This window comes from Sinohyriopsis cumingii, chromosome 15, assembly GCF_028554795.1.
Source record: "Sinohyriopsis cumingii isolate HCF-2022 chromosome 15, ASM2855479v2, whole genome shotgun sequence".
Classification (NCBI taxonomy): Eukaryota; Metazoa; Mollusca; class Bivalvia; order Unionida; family Unionidae; genus Sinohyriopsis; species Sinohyriopsis cumingii.
The window spans coordinates 72841198-72866820 of record NC_142975.1 but is presented as its reverse complement, the minus strand read 5'-3'; the positions used below and the strand labels follow the sequence as shown (position 1 = coordinate 72866820).

The following is a 25623-nucleotide window of genomic DNA, read 5'->3' as shown; positions in this document are numbered from 1 at the left end:
ATGTAATGAGTAGTCCATCCAAATGTCAATTGTTATCAAAGTATGTAATGCGCAGTCCATCAAAATGTCAAGTGTTATCAAAGTATGTAATGAGTTGTCCATCAAAATGTCAAGTGTTATCAAAGTATGTAATAGCAGTCCATCAAAATGTCAAGTGTTATCATAGTATGTAATGAGTAGTCCATCAAAATGTCAAGTGTTATCATAGTATGTAATGAGTAGTCCATCAAAATGTCAAGTGTTATCATAGTATGTAATGAGTAGTCCATCAAAATGTCAAGTTTTATCAAAGTATGTAATGAGTAGTCCATCAAAATGTCAAGTGTTATCATAGTATGTAATGAATAGTCCATCAAAATGTCAAGTGTTATCAAAATATGTAATGAGTAGTCAATCCAAATGTCAAGTGTTATCAAAGTATGTAATGCGCAGTCCATCAAAATGTCAAGTGTTATCAAAGTATGTAATGAGTTGTCCATCAAAATGTCAAGTGTTATCAAAGTATGTAATAGCAGTCCATCAAAATGTCAAGTGTTATCATAGTATGTAATGAGTAGTCCATCAAAATGTCAAGTGTTATCATAGTATGTAATGAGTAGTCCATCAAAATGTCAAGTGTTATCATAGTATGTAATGAATAGTCCATCAAAATGTCAAGTGTTATCATAGTATGTAATGAGTAGTCCATCAAAATTTCAAGTTTTTGTCATAGTATGTAATGAGTAGTCCATCAAAATGTCAAGTGTTATCATAGTATGTAATGAGTAGTCCATCAAAATGTCAAGTGTTATCATAGTATGTAATGAGTAGTCCATCAAAATTTCAAGTTTTTGTCATAGTATGTAATGAATAGTCCATCAAAATGTCAAGTGTTATCATAGTATATAATGAATAGTCCATCAAAATGTCAAGTGTTATCAAAGTATGTAAGGAGTAGTCCATCAAAATGTCAAGTGTTATCATAGTATATTGTAATGACATACTACTAACAATGTTTCACCTTAAACATCTTCCTTGTATTTCAAACCAAAGCGAATCAAAAAGTGTTCTATTCTTCTTGCTTATTGAGCCTAAAATCTGGTTCTTGCTTATTCAGCAGAATTTGATCATCAGCCATTACTCAACCATACTTTTGACTGGTTATGGTGTTGTTGCATAATACCAAGTACTTTATGAGTTAGCAAAGATAGTTTGGTCACAATCCCCTGGAGACAGCTCCAAAGCCACTAAGAAATTGACAATTTGTATTAAATATTAATGCATTTGAAAACATTGTTATTTCACTACCCCACTAATGTTAAATGCACAAAACTTTTACAGTGACATTGTTGATTATATTTTGCTACATTATACACAGTCATAGCTAGAAGATGCAAAACATAATTAGTGTTATGACTTTTTGGTCACAGTCCCCTGGAGGAGTAGGAAGAGGTTTCATGGGTGTTAAGGAAGATGCATTAATTAATAATAAAAGGCATGGAGATCTATTATGGTAAGTCATGGAAGTAGGTCTGACTATTGTTTTGACAGTAATGATTATAATAATGATGATAATGAAGCAGATGATGATGAATGAGATATTGATGATGATGAAGATAATGATGGTGATGACAATTGTCTTGCAGGGCTGTGTTTACTCCAGACCATTTTATGCAGAAACAATCTTTTTGGTCACAGCCAGACCCTTCTTACATGGATTCAGGTGAGGGGTCTTCCATTGAAGGAGCAAGAAGAAAGTCAGCAGCATCAGTAAGGCATCAAAGCCAGCCAAACATAAAGAACACTCCAAACAGACATCTGTCAGCGAACCCTACCCAAGAAAAAGTAATCTGCCTTTACCATTTGCGAGGACGGTGTCAGTTCGGACGGTCATGCAGAAATGAGCACAAGAATGTGCCGTACCAATGGCAAATACAGTACCAGTCTGTTGGTGTGTGGGAAGACCTTGATCAACAGAATAATTTCGATGTTGAGTTCAACTTCACTAACCCAAACTGTGATAACTGTTCTTGTGAAGACAGGTATTTGAAATTGCTTATTTATCAGGGCTGATACCAATTTCTCAGAATCCAAGTCCCCTGCCATATTATAATTCTCAACCTCAGTCTTCATTGTCCCGAACTTCAATTGCAAAATGTTTTTCAAATAATTTTTTTCATTTATTAATTAGTACTTTATGATAGATAGGTAAATAAATAAATAGCTACTAGGCAGTACAATAGGTATTCTAAAAAGGTGAATCACATACACTTGATACTTTAAGGATTAAAAAGAACAGTCATTTTTTATAATTACATGAACATAAAATACTTGGTAGTGTAAGAACTCTCTAGTTTAAATGATTACTGCAAGAAATTATTGTCATCTGTTCTAACCCAAGTACCTTTGATTTTCATTTTTGAGCTAGAAATGCTGTTACAACTAGTTGCATGAAGAAATTAGAGAATGTTGCTTTTATCAAGTAAATAATGTATATATTTCATCAAGTACTTGAAAGAATATCAATTATTCAATCAGAACAAACAAATGTAATTTTATTTTATGCTCAAATGTATTGGTGTGTGTGTTATTTGGATTTTTAACATAGCTTTAAAAAAAATTCAGTCATATCGCTACAATGTCATGTCTGCAGTTTGGCAGTTTATAGTGATGTCTGGCACTGGGGTATCATGCCGCAGACATGTAGTATGATGTCCCACCCAGTCACAAATGTATTGGTAACAAATTTCTTATGCTGTCCTGCATGATAACTTCATCTGTTTACTGTTTATGTTCTGTTGTGCTTTGTGTATATTCACACTAAAAATATGATTAGTAACATAGTTTTCTTTCCTAATTCAAGATAAAATCAAGTACATAAAAAACAAAATGAAAAAAAGTAAATTGTGGGATTAAAACCTGGTATTCATGCATGACAGGCTGTCCTGTCCATCTAACCACTAGACCATTGACCACTCCAGCTGTCTAGTGGTTAGAGCATCTGCCTCAGATATGGGAGGTCATGGGTTCAAATTGCAGCTGAGTCATACCAAAGACTTAAAAAATGGTACTACCAGTTGCCTCGCTAGGGACTCGGCATAAAGAAGTTAGTGTTAGGACTAGTTGACCTGGTGTCAGGATAATGTGACTGGGTGAGACATCATGCTACATGTTTCCAGCATGATGCCCCAGTGATAGAAATCACTATAAACTGCCACGCTGCAGACATCATAGCGATTTTTTTAAAGTTATGTTAAAAATCCAAATCACACACACACACACACACCACTAGACCAAGCAATTGACAACAAGGTGGATGAAATTTTTTGTTCTATTCTTACTGATGTGTATTGCCTGGTGTTAAAAGAATAATTTTGATAATTCAGTTCATTGAATTATGAAAATTATTTCTGTTGGAAAATCCCCTAATTCATGGGCTAGCATTAAAGAACCTTGATAATTAAATTTGATTCTCATGATTGATAACAATTACTAGAACCCAAATTTAATTATCAAGACATTTATCTGTCTACATATGGAGTAGCAGTGACCTATAACTGAGGCTATTAAAAAAAATGGTATCAAATTAAACCCTTAGGTTCTCTTAACACGTACACACATGATACATGAAATTATGTAAATTACACTCCATCTTGCATGTGTTCTCACAAGGTGTGTCACATTACAATCACATCTTTTCCAGGACTGTCTGCTGATCATTCAAGTAAGATGTACCAGATTAATTAGGCTAAGTCATGCTGTTTGTTTATGCTGGTCAAGTATTCAGCTTTATTTGCCAATATGGATGACCAAAGAAATGTGTCACAGGGAAAATGAAGCATGTCACGGGCAGGTGCAGATAAGAAAAACTGAGCATCTTTCGAAAATGTTTGGCTTATTCAATGCAAGGCTTTGGATTCTTGAGTGCCTGTGCATACTGTTGAACAAGATCTACAAGCACATATTGTACCAGCTGGTCTACTGCAACACTGTAGAACCAGATCTACCATCTGCCATCACATGACACACCAGCTGTTAAGGGTTAACTGTAAATATTGTAGAACCAGATCTACTATCTGCCATGACATGTTTTACTAGCTGTGATAAGTGTCTTCTGCAAACATAGTAGAACCAGATCTACCATCACATGATGCACAAGCTGATCATGGTCTACATTGTTTGTTCAACTTGTGAATTCAAACAAAGAGCATAGATCCTAATATTTCCAGGGCCCTGGGTGGCCAAGTAGTCTGAGGCGCTTGCATTTTTAGATCACTGACATCTCACCTCTGTTGGCATGGGTTCAGGTCTCAGGCTCAGCCAACATGGTATGTGAAAAAGTTTCCCATGAGTTGGTGGCTCTTCCTAGGGTTTCCTCTGGTTTTTGCTCGGCGAAATATACTGGCCACCATGTTTAGCCTATCATGTGCTGAAAAAATGGCGTTAAACCCATACCAACCAACCAGCTAATCCAAACATTAAGTGCAACATTAATTACCAGGGTATCCTTAATGTTATAACCATCTTGAAACCCATGTATCCTTCAATGAAAGAATGGCAATAATGCTCTTGGCTTCCACTGTTGATTATGCAGGTGACTGTTTACAGCAGGCTAGTTGTAGCAGTTACCTCCCTTGGGCCAAGTTAAAATCATACTGAGCAATTGTCAAATCAGCATTGATTTATTAAAATCTAAATTTGTTTTAGTGAATGATTTGAATTGCTTTATCAACTGCACATTAACTCATTTTTGGTGACATTTATAATGAAATTATTCATATATTTGGGTCATAAATTAGAGACTTGTATAGGCATTTTAACTTTTGATGCAGTTTATAAAATCATCTTATTTACAGCAAAGCTATTGCATAGGTGGCAGCATAAGTACTACTTTACAGCTGGCAGTCTGAACACCTTGTACATTTTGGAGATACCATATTTTCAGTATATTTTGGGAAATTGTGTTTCTTGGGACACCAAAAATTAATTTTTAAAGTAATTTGTTTGTGCACTGTATGTTCTGGGACTCATCGTTTTTTAAGAGTCATAAGTTGTGTGACACCTTTTAAATGATTTGAAAATAATTTGTAAGAAAATTCACTAAACTTTTATTTAAAAATATTAAACTGTTCTTGATATAAAACTCTTTAATCCACTGCAGCATCAGCATCCTCTCATCAACCCTGCTCTTTTGGAACATACATATGATCCATAGTTTTGATGCATGATTTTTTTTTAGCTTCCTTATGCCATGAAAAAGTATCATTGGAGGCAACACATCTCCAGCTGCGGAAACTGCTAGGACGTAACTTAGATTTTTATTTGCACAAGCAATGTGAATTCTCATACTTATACACCCTTTTTATCAACAGTCCATCCAGGAATGAGATCAAAGCATACTAGAGTTTGATCCATGTTAATAATCATTATTGTCAGCAAAATCATCTTCTTTTCTTCTGGCCATAGTGAATTCATTGAATGACTTTATTTTATTCAAATTGTCTGGAAGATGCTGGGTCATTGATATCCATTCATGAAGCACTAGATTGTGTTGCTTTAAAAACTGTTCAGCTGTTTCAATTTGTTTTCAAAATTCCCATGAATACCGGGAAAAAGGAACCAAAGTTGGCTACCCTATGATGGCTGACTTGGTATCTATAAAATAAAATTGGCACACTTAAAAGAATCCAAAGTCAGCTTCTGGGGTCAGCTTGCTCTGTAATAAAGTAACTTTGTATTTCATGTCCTGCAGGTAAGTTCAAACAATGTTTATTGCTCACTACCAATGTTTATTCACTGCCTGGGCTTATATTTGTTTGCCATCTGTAGTAATAATTGATACAGACAGGCATTGATGTTTGCAGGGTAAATAGTATACACAACATTTACTTGCTTTAATAATACTTTCTGTAAACCGTACAAGCTAATAGTTTGTAATTTACACTCACAGTGAATGTATTTTCAAATATTGATTTTTTTATTTGCATGACCTGTCATATAGTTACCTTGGATATCGTTCAGCCTTGGTTATCTTGCACCATACACCATGTCATGTGTGAATGGCAGTTGCTTTCAAGCAGTCAGTTGATATTTCTTTCTCTTTATCTCTCTCTCACCAGGATTGGAAAAATTTGAGCAAAATAAAGCAAATTTAACCAGTAAGGACTTTAAAAGAATTAAAATTAATTTACAAGTCCACAAACAAATTATTATTATAGAAAATAAGAATTTAAGTGTAATCTAACAGAAGTTTATTAATAATTTTTGTACATGTTCAAATGAGGTATTTTGAACATCAAAATTTATTAAACTTTTATGATAATTTAGCTTTGAAATAGGTTTTTAACATATTTCCATTGCTCAGCTTTTAAAGGTCGGGGAATAATGAAATTTTAATTAATTTTTTCATATAAAATGAATTGCCTGTCAGAAACATCTGGTCATTCATTGTCACAAGTTCCATGTGTCCAACAAAACTCATGACTACAAATCCAATGCCTCACTTTTTTAGATATAATTTCATGATTATAAATATGATTAGCATTCAAAGGCAGAAAACAGTTTTGGACAAGGTATTGTCACATTTTAATTTTTTTAACTTTTTAACTCTTTTATTTAATTATATTTAGAAATTAACCCTTAGTCATTTTCAGCTATTAAAAGTTTTATTAATGCTAATTTCCATATTTTTAGTTCATTTGTGTTTCTTCTCACAATTTTTGTTCAATTTCATTTTAATTTTTATTACATTTTTATATAATTTTAGCTGACATTTTTGTAAGTCAGTTCAACTTTCAACATGTCCCTTCATCCATCATGTGCTGCACAGATTGTTGTTGCTCTTTTGCCAATCAATAATTGCTACTTTTATCTTCTTTCTAAAGAAAATCATGAAACAAACCAATTTCAGACAAGCTTGGCAGACTTTATTTTTCATATCGCCATCCAGTTATTTCAGTTTTCAAGTTTCTCATTTAAACTTCTTTATAAAATGTAAAATTTTATAATTATAAACAAAATTAATTATTTGTTATTTTTATATAACATCTATTGATTAAATTTGATACAAACCCAGTACTTTAAAACATTTGTTCTTGACATTTTTTCACACATAGAACTTGTGTACTTTTGATTGACTGATCCCACCACTGTCTTCATTAAAATATTCATATTAATGTGGTGTGTTGACAAAACAGTAGCATATAACTTGTTATGCTTGTATTACAGATTCTATATATATATATATATGTATGTATATCTTTTAAAGTTTAAAAATGCTAGGCGCTCAGCATTAAGAGGTTAGTGTTAGTACTGGTCTGTCTTGTGTCAGAATAATGTGACTGCGTGGGACATCATGCTACATGTCTTCAGCGTGATGCTCCAGTGCTGGACGTCACTATCAACTGCCACACCACAGACATCATAGTGATTTGACTGAAATTTTTTAAAGCTACATTAAAAATTTAAAATTGCACAAATTGTAAAAAGAAACTGTAAGAACAACAGACATAGGATGATTGTACTTGTAAAGAAATGGTGTATAGAAAATGTGAGAGAAATAATAGCACCTGATCATTACTGTTTGTGTTAAATATGCAGAAAACAATGTTGGAGTTTGTGCTGAAACATAGAAATTTCAGTCAAGGTGTTACATTATTTGTCACAGACCCTGATGGGAGACAAATAATGTTACTCTGATTGGGATTTCCTTGTCCAAGTTCAAACTCCAATATAGATTCTACCAGTATTATTCTCACTCTAGGGTGTAAATAGTAAACTTTGAACAAAAGCTGACCTGTTGCTTAATATATGATAACAGTGATCCCCCTCATGAACAGCCCCTGACTAGCAGCCACCAACTCTTTACAATCAGAATCCCTTGGCACCGACGAGTTTGTGTTCAAAAGTATCCCTCAAGAAAGGCCACCCAGCTAACTTGACCAGCAGCCACTCACTCTTTACAGCCAGAATCCCTTGGCACCAATGAATTTGTGTTCAAAAGTACCCCTCAAGAAAGGTCATCCTGCTAACTTTACCAGCAGCCACCCACTCTTTACAGCCAGAATCCCTTGGCACCAATGAATTTGTGTTCAAAAGTACCCCTCAAGAAAGGTCACCCCGCTAACTTTACCAGCAGCCAACCACTCTTTACAGCCAGAATCCCTTGGCACCAACGAATTTGTGTTCAAAAGTACCCCTCAAGAAAGACCACCCAGCTAACTTGACCAGCAGCCAACCACTCTTTACAGCCAGAATCCCTTGGCACTGACAAGTTTGTGTTCAAAAGTACCCCTCAACAAAGGTCACCCCGCTAACTTGACCAGTAGCTACCCACTCTTTACAGCCAGAATCCCTTGGCACTGAAAAGTTTGTGTTCAAAAGTACCCCTCAAGAAAGGGCATCCCATTAACTTGACCAGCAGCCACACACTCTTTACAGCCAGAATCCCTTGGCACCGACAAGTTTGTGTTCAAAAAGTACCCCTCAAGAAAGGGCGCCCCATTAACTTGACCAGCAGCCACCCACTCTTTACAGCCAGAATCCCTTGGCATTGACAAGTTTATGTTCAAAAGTACCCCTCAAGAAAGGGCGCCCCATTAACTTGACCAGCAGCCACCCACTCTTTACAGCCAGGATCTCTTGGCACCAACAAGTTTGTGTTCAAAAATACCCCTCAAGAAAGGGCACCACATTAACTTGACCAGCAGCCACCCACTCTTTACAGCCAGAATCCCTTGGCACCAACGAATTTGTGTTCAAAAGTACCCCTCAAGAAAGGCCATCCAGCTAACTTGACCAGCAGCCACCCACTCTTTACAGCCAGAATCCCTTGGCACCGATAAGTTTGTGTTCAAAAGTACCTCTCAAGAAAGGCCACCCAGCTAACTTGACCAGCAGCCACCCACTCTTTACAGCCAGAATCCCTTGGCACCAACGAATTTGTGTTCAAAAGTACCCCTCAAGAGAGGCCACCCCAATAACGTGACCAGCAGCCACCATATTAGTGCACAAAGGTAAAATTTACCCCTCACAAGTGGCCACATTTTATTATTAATTTGTCCAGACCAATATTTAATTATGGTGAGGTAAGTAATCTGATTATCTTTCCCACTGTCTATTTCTGGATGTCAGGTTTTCGTTACTGAAAGAAGTGTTGTTTAAAGTATATGTGCCTCTAAGATTATTATTATATCATGAATGCCGACATTTGCAGGAAATGGGGTCAGCAGTATTGTGATAGAGCTTTGGGCTTCACACAGCAGATTTTTTTTAAAATTCATGATTATGACGAGACAATTTTAATTGTCAAGATCATAACATGGTCAGATAGAAATGGGGTCAGCGGTGTTTTGATAAAGCTTTGGGCTTCACACAGTGGATGATTTTTTATTAAATTGATGATTATGACTGTCAAGATCATAACATGGTCATATAGGCTAAAATAGATTTTGTGGATTAACACACACACACACACACACACACACACACACACACACACTTAACATTAAACAAAACAAGGTACCAGACAAAGACCAAAAACTCATGTGACAGTTCATGTATCACCTCCTGTATAATAAGGCATTTCATTTACAAACATTTGTTCAGCAGAATTAAACTGCAGTATTGTACAATTAGCCACATAGGAATAACTTAATCATTACAGAACTTTAACACATCATCACGTAAACAAAGAAATAATACTTTAGAAGAAAAATAAGTTATTAGACTTGATGACAATGGAGAGGTTTCACACGCCAAAAAATTAATATTGGGAAGACTCAAATAAACAAGAGCGCAAAATAAGGAGAATTTTCTGTAACAGTGGGGAAAATGGAGATTATGGAAAGAGAATTACTTTAAATACAAAACAGAGTATGTACCAAGGCTCAAATAACATTTTTGAATGGTTTTGTAATGTGCATGCCAACAACACCCCACTCACATTTCATGCCTAAGAATAAGAACTGTTAATTTATGTTACCGTGAAAAATCTGTTTTTAAAACAAGAAGAACATTTTAATAACTAATGCTACTTTTAAATAAAGATATTAACTGCTTTAAGTTATATGTAGCTTTACTATATACACATATACATACACATCTCACAAACACTCTCTGGAAAGGCCACCTGTCTTATAAGGCCACTTTCCCTGTGCAGAAGGGGTGGCCGTATACGAGGAAGACCACTGTATTTCTAGACATATCTGAAGCATCATGAGTAAACATAGAAGTATAAAATGTGCCTTTCAAACACTATGTTGAGAACGAATGTATGAATAATTTGTCATTTACATTAGGAACTTTTAAAAAAGTGATAGCAGTGTCTTTGAGTATACAGTTATCTCCAGCATGTCTCCAATTATCCAATGGTGATAGAGGAATAGCTAGCTATAATCATTTTTATTATCAATTGTATTTTCATTTTTAGTATCATTTCAATATTCTCAAATCATATTGCTGATTGGTTTTGAAATAGTAAGTACAGGTACTACCTTAATTTACTTTTATTTAAACCTTGCTCGGAGTTAAATGGAAGAATTTCATAATTAGTATTAATATTACAGCTTATGTTTTGGCAACACCAATGTTAAATTAGGTATTTACTTATATTTTACTTCCTTTGTTTCATTAGTTTTTTTTCTGGGGAACTCCATGTCACTATAATACATCTTAGGATATATACATGAATTTCTTGTACCTTCAGCATAAAAATAATACTCGCCTTTTAAATGTGCAGCAGCGTAGGATCTCCTTATTACAACCGAGATTATTTTTAGATCCAATTTTTTTATTTCATCTATAATGTGTGTACCTTGTCATAGAAAAACTATATGTTGATAGTCATACACTGATAATGGAATCTAACTTTTGCTCACAGTTTTTCAGTTCTATTCTGTCAGATTCTTCCTACAAAATTTCCAATAGCTTCACTTTTTATAAACTATGCATATTTCTACTATAAAATTTCAGTTTAACTATTTTCTTAAGGGGCCATCCATTTAGTAAGTATGCAAAAATCTGGCAACGCTTAATTTTAATTTCGCGACCCCTGCCCACTCCCTTTACACATGCATACTTTTCTACACCCCCCACCTGCACATATGATTGATGCACCCCCCAAAAAATTCTAAAGATTGGCATATATTTAATCTGTGCAGAAATGATCAAGAATTAATAATATTAACGTGTTTAATAAAACATAGTTTACCGACGTTGAATGTCTGGCTGCATCAAAACAATAAGCTGTGTAACTTTAAAAAGTTTGTCTAGTGTCCGCTAAAATTCAAACGCCTACTGAACTCAGTCAAACAGGTTACGTATTAAACAAATTATTATTGAGGTTCTCCCCCCCCCCATTTCCTATGCATATGTATCATCAGGAAACCCCCCCACATGCAAGTGTATGCATTTGGGTTAAATCCCCCTCCATGTGTATGTACTAAATGGATGTTCCCTAACAATTGGTAACAAATTTGGTATAAATATTTCAATACAACACATATTATTGTATTGTTCTATACAATTTATAGATTTAGCACTTCATCAGCTTGGATCATTTCATGTATTCCAAATATAGTCTTTTTCTAGAAAGGCACATTGTGTGTGCACAATTAAATTTAATATTTTATTAACAAAATTCTGAGAAATTTATCAGTCCTGAAGATACCATATTTTCAATATCTGACATACAAAGTGAACAAAGCTTACTAAAAAAAAATACCATTTTCTTAAGGAAGACATTAGTAGTTATAATGTAAATATTTTATTTTGTAAATCATTAAACTCCAAACTCTGCATTTTTCTAGAAGATCACATTTTGTCATGTTCAATCAATTGAACTTAATATTCCTTCATATGTTTTTAATTTTTTAAATATAATACAATATAATATAATATGATATAATAATATAATATAATATGATATAATATAATATAATATGATATAATATAATATAATGTGATATAATATAATATAATATAATATAATATAATATAATATAATATAATATAATATAATGTGATATAATATAATATAATATAATATAATATAATGTGATATAATATAATATAATATAATATAATATAATATGATATAATATAATATAATATAATGTGATATAATATAATATAATATAATATAATATAATATAATATAATATAATATAATATAATGTGATATAATATAATATAATATAATATAATATAATATAATATAATATAATATAATATAATATAATATAATGTGATATAATATAATATAATATAATATAATATATATTATGATTTATGAAAGTCTTGTAAATAATGATCTTGTTTTAGTACCAATAGCAAACCATGAAAATATATAAACTGTAATTTTACATCATCAATAGTTATCCATGAACCATCTTCATTCAAAAAATCATTTATATCTTATATGTTTTTGAAACTATTTTTGTTAATTAAAAAGAAATGTTGTATTTAAATTCTGTGTTGTGCTAGAGCCAAGTAAGGATGATTAATTTTTGTGTGCTTTTATGATATTTTCCTGATGTTTATGTGATTGCCCTTTCAAAATGTTACTATGCTAAAAGGCTCATGGGTGTATCCTGTACAGATCTCTGGATATATAATATATAATCTATTTGGGGTTTGAGTCTCAGGCTCAGCCATTGTAGGTACTTAAGAAAGATTGCCAGTAACTTCCTTTGGGTCATATATTCTTCCTGGGATGATCCCTTGTTCTCCCTCCACCATTTATACTGGCTGACATGTATATAGCCTATTTTGTGCTGAAAAATGGCATTCAACCCCACAAAAACAACAACAACTATAATTTATTCAGTGTGATTTTAATTGTATGTATGTCATGACCTGGACTGTATATGTCTGTGTGTGATAATTTTGTGATTTATAATAATGTATATTATTCTTCCTCAGAGGTGGACGACAGGTACATATCTTCTTTGAGAAGATGGAAGGAAAGACTCATGACAAGAAAAAGCTGAAAATCAGACGTCTCTCTACAGTTTCCTTTGTGGAAGGAAGCCAGCCATTAGCCACTAGATGGCACTGGTTTTGGCAAGATAAAAGAGGAAACTGGGTGGAATATGGCTCAAAGGTTACTTTTTAATACAGACCACTCTGTTATTAAATACATTTAGATGTACAACATAAAATGAATCATCATACTTAATACATCACAGTGATGTCAGGTTTTATAGCATAATGTCACATAATTTTAGATGTGTCAAAGTTTTTTGGTCACTGAGGGGTAAAGTTTCATCTTTACACAAAAATGGCACAAAAATGAAATGAGAATGAACATACCAAGTAAAAATCACAGTAAACATAAGAAAAATCACCAGTTATTTTGTCATTGGATGGATAAACAATGATGAATTATTCAGCTAATATGAGTACCATTTAAAATGAATGTTATAAAAATAGAGTTGCCAAATGGATATGATTGCGTGGTACAAGACTTGGAGTACATGTATAATACTATAAGTTCTCTGAGTCTTTAAAACTCACCCACTTTCTATCTATCAATGTAATTTTTTTCTTCCCTTTATTCTTCAAATTCATTACCCAGTCATTATACATTTTCAGTCCTTCCACTACATCTCAAGAAAACCAGCCCTTCCAAGGAAAAATAAGATGTTGGTTTTTTTGGCTTATTTTAATAACAATAGTGCTAAAATATTGCTTACTATCCACAGTGAAAGTTGGACAAGAGTGGTCTCCTCTTTGATAGATAGACTGGCACAACATCCCTTTTCTAATTCAAAATGGGAAGTTTACTTTTATTTTCTTATTTATTTATCCCCAGTCTTTATCAAAGACAAATATTTTGTATCTCAATTGTTCATTCCTTGGTATAAAAGACATTTTAATTCTCAAATATAATGGACATTTCTCAAATCTATTGGTCATTACTACTTACATTTCTTCTCAGTACTTGTTTGAGTCTAGGATTCAGCCAATGTGGGTATGTGAGAAAGCTTGCCAGTAGCTTCTCGTGGGTCGGTGGTTCTTCCCAGTGTTTTCCCGGGTTCTTCCTCCACCATTAATACTGGCCGCCATGTATAGCCTATCGTGTGCTGAAAAATGGCGTTAAACCCCACAACATCAACATCAACATCAACATCTCAGTACTTGACATTTTACATCCTTGAACTCAAATGATCCTTTATGTTCCTAACATTCTCATTTTAGTAATGCTCTCTAACATTTAATATATTATTTTTTAGCATTCATTTCACTGTAAGCTAATCATGATTCTTGTTTAGGTTTGCCTCTGTATGCTTTGTAGCTTGACATTTTGTTTATTTTACACATTTTTTCATAAATAATGAATTATAAGATAAATGCTTAGAATGTGTGGGTCAAATTACAAATGACACAGTTAGTTACCAGAAGGAATAGCATTCATTTCCTCAAGTGGCATGCTAAGTTATGTGTATTTCTTCTTCATTAGTGTCTATTTATGCAGTAATAAGAAAAGTACATGTAATGTATAAAGAAAGTTCAAGTTCTGTCATGGAAAAATTGTCATTGAAGACTTTTGGAAGTCCTTGAAAACAACCTGAAAAGTCCTTGAGAAACATACTCTGTGACAGCTATATGAACCTTTAAATCGTTGTCCTCTTCCTGCTTGCTTATATCCTTCTTCAGAATTCCAGCATCGGTTAATATTTTGACAAAAAGCGACCATCATACACTCAAGTAATTACAGTCAGGATGTATCTTTGACATTTTGTATTGCTTTATGAGGTGATTACAAGACCCAGGAATCAATAAACTTTTTATAACACCCTGGCCATTATGAGACTCCATATTGATGTCACAGCTGTTGACAGAGATACTGCAGGACTTGGCAGGTATAAGTCAGCTTTCATGTGCAAAGAAAACCATTTCACGACATAGAACAACTATTTCACAATGTCATTGCCATGATAGTTACCTTTTCAAAATCATACCATGTTAAAAATGCCCTCACTTTTCACATGGTAACCTTTTCAAAATCATACCATGTTAAAAATGCCCCCACTTTTCACATGGTAACCTTTTCAAAATCATACCATGTTAAAAATGCCCCCACTTTTCACATGGTAACCTTTTCAAAATCATGCCATGTTAAAGATGCACTGATTTAAAAAAACATTACCTTCATTACAAGGTTTTCAACTTAAAAAAAATACTAAATTTTATTTTATTTTTACATGGTATTGATTTTGTTGCTGCCTTTTTATTAGTTCAGTTAGGTTCATTTATAGATCTATGTTTGAATTATACTCTTTTATTCATCTTTGTAATCATTGGTAATGCATTTGCCAATAATTAATACTTACATGTCATTAAGGATAATTATAATGGATTGTTTTTACTATTATAATTCATTGCTTTGATTCAAACCTTGATTGATTTTGTTCTATACTTTTTTTAATAGTTCATTAGAATTAGAATGTTTACCAAAATGAACTGGAAAATAGTCGATAACTTTATGTTTAAAGAAACAGCGGTTGTCATGTCCTTGACATATTGAAGAGATTGAAAAATGCTGAACAACTGAGAGAGGTGCTTTATTTCATTTTTGGCTGCACTTCATGGCGGATCAGTAACAGCATGTCCCTTGACAGATCAGACTTAGAACACAGGTTATCATATCATGTGTGTGTGTGTGTGTGATTAGGACTTTTAATGTAGCTTTAACAATTTTTCAGTCATATTGCTACGATGTCTGCAGTGTGGCAGTTTATAGTGATGTCCAGCACTGGGGCATCATGCCACAGACATGTAGCATGATGTCGAACCAAGTCACATTATCCTGATACCTTGCCGACCAGTCCTAACACTAACCTCTTAATGCTGAGAGCCAAGCGAAGCAGCTGCTCGTACTATTTTTGTAAGTTTTTGCTATGACTTGGCCGGGGATCAAACCCACAGCCTCCCGCTTCCGAGACCGATGCTCTAACCACTAGGTTACTGGAGAGGTCATAGAAATAATGGTTGTTTATAGAATCATACATGAAATATGACACTATAAGACGTAAAGGTGTTTTCTGGCAGCCAGCTGTTTTGGCTGTGTTTCTCTGCAGCTCAGGAACAACGTATTGCATGAATGAAACTTTAAATTTTTTACAATCATAAAAATATCCGCTGTTTACAGAATCATGCAAGCCATATGAGGCTTATTATAAAATTTCAAGGTGTTTTCTGGGAGTTATTGCGTGTTTTTCAGCAGCCTTTTTATGGCTTTGTCTCTCAGCACCTTAATAACAACATTACCTGGATCAAACTTAAAAAGATTTGATAATTGTAGAAAAAAATAAATGTTTGCAATATCATATATGTAAGATGAATGTTCATGTTATTTAAAGTGCTTTACAGCAGCAATTATGCATGAATATTAGGGACATTTTTCTTATTGGAGGTGATTTAGCTATGGGGGCGATTTTGTGAAAAGTGGGGGCATTTTTTATTGGAGGCAATTTTGTGAAAAATGGGGGCATTTTTGTTGGGGGAAAGTTTTCACTGGGGTGTTTTACTTGTTTCCCCAGAGGGATAAGCAAAGCACTTACACATTAAATTTAGCATGACAGTTGAGTTTTCACCAAATTTGACCTACACAAAACTTTATCACCCTATTAGGGACAGAACCTGAATAACTGAACTAAAACAATACATAACCGAACCAAGTAGGCTGAAGAGATGGACAGACAAAACTTCCCTTTCCCATTTGTTGTTGGTCATGCGAAAATTATTTGTATCATCTGAAATCAGGATAAGAAGAAAGATGATTTTATAACTCAGACCTGATATAGCAGACATAAAACAAAAGCTAATACTTTTCAGTATAAATTGAAGTAAAAATTAATTAAAACTTATATTAAAAACTGACAAAACTGTGTAGAAACTGCTTTACCATTACAGAGAAAATGCTTTGCCAATATACAAAAATGACCTATATATGCAGTTACTGTATGTGTATATAAGGAAAACACAAACTTGAATCTGCTTATAAAGAACCATAATTGCAAATATCAAACTCTACTCCCCACCCCATCAGTAAAATAAATAAACTTAAGTAAAATTGGGTAAAAATACATTAAATAAGGCAAGAAACATGCTATAATTTCAAATCTTACTTTGAACAGACAGCTAACAAAATGAGCACAAACAATAACCTTTTCTAGGGTGGGACTGGGTCATCTATCATGGTAGAGTATCCATGGGCAAAACAGTTTACTCCAGTTGCCTTAGCATTACATGTGAATAGCCTACTTGTGCTGATATGCCAAAGATCACCAAATGACCAATTCAGCCCAGTCAAACTTAAATACACCTATCATCTCAGTCTTATGTATTTAATGGACACAACTCATTTTTTTGTACAAAGTTGTCATGACTTAACACATTGTTTTGATTTCATGACTAAACAGAGCACCAGACCAATATTGGCAGCAGTGTGATGGAACAGAATTATTTGATTTCAGAACAAGACAGGGTACCAAACCAATATTGTCAGCAGTGTGATAGATCAGAATCTTTTGAGTTCAAAACAAGATAGGGTACCAGACTAATAATGACAGCAGTGTGATAGAACAGAATCTTTTGAGTTCAGAACAAAATAAGCTACCAGACCAATATTGACAGGAATGTGATAAAACATAATCTTCTGATTTCAGAACAAAATAGGGTACCAGAATAATAATAACAGCAGTGTGATAGAACAGAATCTTTTGAGTTCAGAACAAAATAAGCTACCACACCAATATTGACAGGAATGTGTTAAAACAGAATCTTCTGATTTCAGAACAAAATGGGTATCAGACTAATATTGACAGCAATGTGATAGAACAGAATCTTCTGATTTCAGAACAAAATAGGGTATCAAGCTAATAATGACAACAATGTGATAGAACGGAATCTTCTGATTTCAGAACAAAATAAGGTATCAGACTAATAGTGACAGCAATGTGATAGAACAGAATATTTTGATTTCAGAACAAAATAAGGTACCAGACCAATATTGACAGCAATGTGATAGAACAAAATCTTCTAATTTCAGACCAAAATAGGGTATCAGACTAATAATGACAGCAATGTGATAATCTTCTGATTTCAGAACAAAATAGGGTACCAGACTAATAATGACAACAATGTGATAGAACGGAATCTTCTGATTTCAGAACAAAATAGGGTACCAGACTAATAATGACAGCAGTGTGATAGAACAGAATTTTCTGATTTCAGAACAAAATAGGGTATCAGACTAATAATGACAGCAATGTGATAGAACAGAATATTTTGATTTCAGAACAAAATAAGGTACCAGACCAATATTGACAGCAACGTGATAGAACAAAATCTTCTAATTTCAGAACATGACTGGGTACCAGACCAATATTGGCAGTGATGTGATTGAGCAGAAGTATCTGGAAAATCCCAAAGGTCAATGTCAGTTTGAGACTCAGGGCCATGAATACATTTTGAACTTCTTCACCATGTTTCAACAAAATATGGCTACTGAATCAACATGCAAAGTAAAGCGGCGTCCGGAACATCATACTTCATCACAGGATTAGTGCACGATTAATGCATAATTCCAACATTTGTATTATAATGAAGACATCAGATGCAGAACCAAACTTATGATTGGAGAGTGACAGCTGTCCTACAGAGCAGTATTACAGAAATTATGCTACAAGTCACATGGGTCAAGTATGCACATTTACTCATTTTAAGTTAAATATAAATTGTTTTTTTAAAGTTTAACACTAATTTTCTTTAACCAACGTCTCTTCGATCCTAATTATTAAATGTTTTGCACCTTAACTGTCACCAAGAAACTTCTAGACAAAAAATTATCTATCACTATGGACTTTTACTATTGTGGCCATGTACTAAACTTGGGTCAAGATAAAAGTTGAGTGGAATCGTCACAAACAAAGGTAGTAAGAGTTTGTTAATCAATATGTGTATCTTTCATTGTGACAGCACATCATGCGATATTCAGATCCGGATTGTACTGGATCACACGTTTAGGTTCATTTTGTCCCAAATGTCTACATACTTTAACATTGATTTTGCTGCAGTGCATCTCTCAGGGTGTCTAAATAATGACATTCCAAAGGAATATGGATGTAAATTGTTCCAAATGAAGTGAATACTTGCCTCTTAAAGGTATGTAGAATCAAATTCTAAAAAATGACACCCATTACTGAAATAGTCAGTGTTGAATGCCTACATGACCCATGTGACTTGTACTATGTTACTTGCATATAAGACACATTTACTATGCCTGAACTATGCATTCATTCTGTGGTCGGTGAACCACATCCAGAATGCATACCCTGTCAGTGTCCACTGACAACAGTGCCCATTCTTTTTTGTTGAGTATATTGACTTCCAATGCGAAATAGGATTGTTCTTCTTGGTTTTTTATGTGTACAGCTGTTAATATTTTTTAAAATAATAGACCGCCAGATCAAAAATGTCATTTTTTTTAAAAAAAAGGAATGTTGTCTCAAGAATAAATTATTACTTACAGTTTAATGATTTTATATCTTGTTATATTTTTTAGTTATTTGTATACCTTTTAAAGAATTTTTACATATTTACATTTTTTTCTTGTGAGACTGCATAATTACAATTTTTTAAAGGGATTAACTTTTTAAAGTTGCTTGCAGACTTTTGCTGTTACATTTTTGTGCAAATATACCCATATCCATTCTTCATTTTCCATCCATTAGTACTTGCCCATGAACACCATTGAACATGCTGTAATTAGACTTGGTGCATAGACTCGTCTCAGTGAGAGCTTGGATGACCTCATTAATGCAGCATTCTTGCATGTGATTGGATGACCATGTGAACATATTTTGTACATATTGTGATCAAAATTGATATGTATATGTACGTATATATATATATATATATATATATATATATATATATATATATATATATATATATATATATATCTATTACGGACATTATCAGAACATGAAAATGTTGACCAGTCATTCTACTTAAACTGTTTTTACAAGATTTAATATTGTTTTCTGACTATATACTCATCTAGGAAGGTCATTGGGTATGGATGGCATGAAGGATAGACAGGGGCATACTTGTGTGAATGACTTAATCAGTATTCCTCTAATTTTGCAATATTGATTTTGCTTTAGTAAGAATATATTTTGATTTAAGTTTTTTAATTTATATGTTGAGAATTTTTCGCTACATATTAACCACATTTGAAATTCTAAAATATTTTCAAATAATTTCAAGTTTAACGTTTGTTTTTCTTCCCATATTAAAGTGCTTTAAATATTTGTTGCTTTTATTTTGTCACATGTAGTATGCATAATTTTAAGGAATGGTATATTCAGTGATTTTACATTTTGTATTTTAGGCTTTTAATAAAAATATAAAGTACTATTCTTTATTTCATGAAACAAGTTGCTCAGTCATTGTAACTTATTATGGTGCTAATTCACTGCCTCAAGCACATTTCTTCAATGAAGTTTTTAAAAAAAATTATGTACTGTAGTTGCTAATATTTTAAATTTTATATGAGACATCTACTCAACATCATAATTTGTATACATTTATCTACACTACTTAGAGTGGTTAGAGCATCTGCCTTGGATGCGGGAGGTCACGGGTTCGAACCCCGGCTGAGTCATACCAAAGACTTATAAAAAATGGTACTAACAGTTGCCTTGCTAGGCATCAGCATTACAAGGTTAGTATTAAGACTGGTCAGCCTGGTGTCAGGATAATGTGACTGGGTGGAACATTATGCTACATGTCTGCGGCATGATGCCGCGGTGCTAAACATCACTATAAAATGCCACACTGTAAACATCATAGTGATATGACTGCAAAATTGTTAGAGCTACATTAAAAATCCAAATCACACACACACATAACTTATCATGATGCTAATTCACTGCATCAAGGACATTTCCCCAATGAAGTTTTAAAAAAATTATATACTGTAACTGCTAATATTTTAAATTTTATATGACACATCTACTCACCATCATAATTTGTATATATTTATCCACACAACATCATCATTTTGTATATATTTATCTACACAACATCATCATTTTGTACTTTTTTAAACACTTGGCATCATTTGCACATTTTTATTTACACAACATGATATGTACAATTTTATCTACACAGCATCATATGTACAATTTATCTACACAGCATCATTTGTGCATTTTTATCTACACAGCATCATATGTACAATTTTATCTACATGTTATCATATGTACAGTCTTATCTACATGGCATGATATGTACAATTTTACTACACAGCATCATATGTACAATTTACCTACACATCATCATATGTACAATTTTATATACAGAGCACCATATGTACAGTTTTGTCTACACATCATCATTTATACAATTTTATCTACACAGCATCATATGTACAATTTATCTACACAGCATCATTTGTACAATTTTATCAATACAGCATATGTACATTTTTATCTATACAGCATAATTTATACAATTTTATCTTCACAGCATATGTACATTTTTATCTATACAGCATAATTTATACAATTTTATCTACACAGCATCAATCATATGTACTTTTTTTTCTACACAGCATCATATTTTTGTTATCTTCACAGTATCATTTGTATCTTTAATTCCAGACATGTAATACTGTGCCAGATAGGTTTCATTCAATTATATTTTTGTTTATAATAAGACAGTCAACTTTTTCAAATCATTTTAAGGATTGACCATTTATAGTTTTAATTCAGTGAAATATGAACTGACATAATGCTGTTATGATAAAATATGCCATGCAAACTGTATGATTTGTGACTGAAGTTTACAAAAGACTTTTTTTGGTTCATATTTCACTGATTTAAAAACATACTCATGGTCGATCTTTTTAATTAATTTTACACCTATAATTAAATTAACTTTAACTCTGTCACAAAAAACTATCATTAAATATATTAGGTGTTTACCGTGCATGGACTCATTTAAAATAGATGTATCTGTAATTTGCATACAGTATAGATGATCACTATCCTGGTAACATAGCACCAGTTCATCCCATGACAGTAAAATCATTATACCTATAGCCCCTGTCAGACAAATAGGTCAGTTTAAACAAACATAAATCAATGCTGGATAAATACACAGTTGATGAACAATGCAAAATCATTTTATATTTTGTTTACTAATTTGCCCATATTTAAAATTGTCAAAATTAAGGAGTAGCACAAACAAAAGCATAAAAACTTTTGCTCCTAATAAGATTTTTTGTCAGAGTTTTCAATGCAGATTTGATTGACCTATACCGACTCTTAACTGAGAGAGAGAGAGAGAGGGGTTTACCATATTGTTTGGACCTAAGACCAAAACCAGAAATGATAATCGTGATCATTATAAAATCACCAATGTATGTTGATGAGAGCTTATAACAAACAAATGTAAATGGCAATGAAGGGGGAGTGCTTGTGATTACTATCATTAAAGAATGCTTTCCTTAAAAGAGAAAAGAAGGAGCAAACACAAGTGACCGAATGGAATCACAGAATCAAATTGCCACCTAAAATTCTGACTTATTAAATACATTTATTTCTTATCAACAGTATCTTTAAAAATTGGGGAGAGAGAGAGAGAGAGATTGCCAGGCTGCAGATCTAGATAAATAACCATGGTTAGACTTAGGTTTTGAAAGAAATAATCAGGCTACACTTCAACATTTGATTTAACCAGGTCACATTTTAGGCCTACTCATGGGGTTTACTCACCTTGACTTCCTTCTGCAAAACACATTCAGTACATCTCACAACATCACTTCAGCTGGGGCCCTAAGTAGCCAAGTGGTCTAAATCACTCACCGTTATGGATCACTGCCCTCTCACCTCTGTCTGCATGGGTTCGAGTCTCAGGTTCGGCCAATGTGGGTATGTGAAAAAGCTTGCCAATAGCTTCTCGTGGGTTGGTGGTTTTTTCTGGGGTTTTCTCTGGTTCTTCCTCCACCATTAATACTGGCTGCCATGTATATCCTATCTTGTGCTGACAAGTGGCATTGAACCCTGCAACAACAACAACATCACTTCAGCTAACTTTATTGCCTAACATTTAGGTCAGCAAGGACAGATTCCATTTTGTAATATGGGGATTTAGCTAAACTGTTTGAAATATCTTTTACAATTTTTCTTTCAACTGTAACTGAACAGAATGTGTATATTTATCAAGTTTTCTTTTGGGTACAGTGTCCTATAAACATAAAAACTTGGCTGTTTAAATGTGAAGCAAAGCCCATCTATTCAGTACCACTTGAATGATTAGCTAACAGTGACCTCTTTAAAGATGCTTTTGAAAAGTCTTAAAAGATATACTTGTTAAAATATTACTTAAAGGAGAATATTATGGAATAAGGGGACTCCCACTTCTCTCCCTCTCTAAATTTTTTTATTAAGCATACTGTTTTTATATTTTCAAAGTTCTTATGTTGAATTAAGTATCATACAGTGCAAAGTTTTACAATGTACGCTAGATTTGCACTTTCCAATACACTGCCCTCATAGTCAATGTAAAGAAACATAGTGCAATTTAGTTTATATCATTCTCTGCAAATGATCTGAAAAGTAATACAAGTGAGTGGGAAACACGTAAATTAAATTGTTTTGGCACATGCAAGTGTGAACCAAAGAAATTCAGAAAATAGTTCTAGTGATCTGATTGCTGGAAATTGTATTGAAAGAAGAATACTTATTGTGCGTTAAATAGATTTAAGTCTTTCATAATCTCTTCCTGCAACCAATTCCTAAAACTGAGGTATGATTATATATATATATATATTAGAAGATAAGTGACACCAATATTAATAGAAAATGAAGCAACTTAGTGTTCCATTTCCTTTTCCCTCCAGTTTCAGTTTACACTCAGAATATGTACAGTTGCCTCTGCCAGGAGAAATCATATATTCTCATTCTCTTCAAGAAATCAAGTACAAAACAGAGCAAGCCTGTTGAAGACTTATGACAACTTTAATCCTGACTTCAGCTTTAATTATAAATGAAGTTATATAAAATGTTATTATGCATAATTATGTGTGTGTGTGTGTGTATATGTCAGTGCTAAATCCCATGTCCAGTATGTTCTCATTCAGATCTAGTCAGGGCCCAGAGTGGTCTAAAGCACTCTCCGTTACAGATCACTGCCATCTCACCTCTGTCTGAGTTCGAGTCTTGGATTCAGCCAATGTTGGTATGTGAGAAAGCTTGCCAGTAGCTTCTTGAGGGTCGGTGGTTCTTTCTGGATAATTCCCAGGTTCTTCCTCCACCAATAATTCTGGACGCTATGTATAGCCTATTGTGTGCTGAAAAATGGCATTAAACCCTACAACAACAACAACAGATCTAGTCCTTACCTTTTACCATTTTGATCCTTATGTCTGATGGGTGCATGGTCAAATGGGTGCATGGTCAAGCAGGTGCATGGTCAAGTGGGTGCACATGGTCAAGTGGGTGCATGGTCAAATGGGTGCATGGTCAAGTGGGTGCATGGTCAGGTAGGTGCATGGTCAAGTGGGTTAGAGCACTGTTTCTTAACATCTATATCAGTGATTCCCAATCATTTTTGGCTGTGACCCTAAAAAATATGATTTCTGAGTCCTACTATCCAGTTTCTGCATTTTGACAAGTTTTGCAACCCTCAGAAAGTCCTGGTGATCCTCTGTGACGTACGAGAACGTCTTTACAATCCTGATTTGGGTCGTGTTCCAGGGTTTGGAAACCATTGATATAGATAGATGAAAAGTGTTGTCATTCAGGTTTAAATCCTTGCTACATAATACTTATTTCTTTAATTTGTTTTAAAAATATTGGAGGCTTTAGTTTTAATTTTCAACACCCTTATTTGCTGATGCCTTAATAAATATGGCCTCTGTACATGCTTTAAAAATAAAACTATCATATATCTTGTTTAATTTTCAAATGTATGCCTTTCTATGATGTATTAGAGATGTTTTTAAGTTGCTATTTTTCAAAATTATGTTTGCTTGTTATATAATATTGTTTTGTCCTTTAATCAATAGTTGCTGTTGACATCATAAAGTTTTGGGTGTGTATTGTTTCCTTATACTATCTGCATACCAGTTTGTGAAATATGAAGTATTTGTGTTATGGCGTGTTAAATAGTTAGTGTTTTTATTTTATCCAAACTACTAACACAAAAAAATTTTCCTCTGTTTTGTATCTTATAGAAAATAAAATGTTCTGAACCTATTTGATCGTATTGGTGACATTAATCAACATAAATTTCTTTCACATAAATATGTAACCAGACATATTGTATTTGAGACAGGAATAATGATTTTCTCTCAGGTTAGTAGTGTGTGTGTGTGCTTTTATATGGAATTTCATGCATGTACTGTCATGTGCACTCCCAAATGGAATCACAGTAAAATAAAAAGTACAGCTAGTATTTAAGTCTGTCTAATTGATGCCAATGTTAGAATACTGAATGATAAGGGTATTCCAGATTTCCTACAATGTCTCTTACAGCTAGTTCCACTGAGATTTTAAAGTGCACAGTGCCAAAAGTATTACAAAAAGAATTCCAAAGTGAGACCTAATGTTGATATGTGGATTCAAG

The 25623-nt window shown here is 33.4% G+C and overlaps 1 protein-coding gene across 3 annotated transcripts in view; it reads left to right on the top strand.

Moving 5' to 3' along the window:
• Positions 1-25253, top strand: part of LOC149782060 (protein mono-ADP-ribosyltransferase PARP12-like) — a 36941-nt gene extending 11688 nt beyond the window's left edge. The window contains exons 4-7 of one of the 3 annotated variants that reach the window (XR_016414214.1): positions 1626-2021; positions 12901-13081; positions 18348-18687; positions 23897-25253. Coding sequence is in view for 2 of the 3 variants with exons in the window: in XM_089933473.1 (XP_089789599.1) it covers positions 1626-2021; positions 12901-13081; positions 18348-18551 (781 nt within the window). In the remaining variant the exon portion in view is untranslated. Of the gene's footprint in view, positions 1-1625; positions 2022-3682; positions 3704-12900; positions 13082-18347 lie in introns of those variants that run through there. The other 2 variants (XM_089933473.1, XM_089933474.1) reach the window with 2 other exon arrangements.
• Positions 25254-25623: the final 370 nt, after the last annotated feature.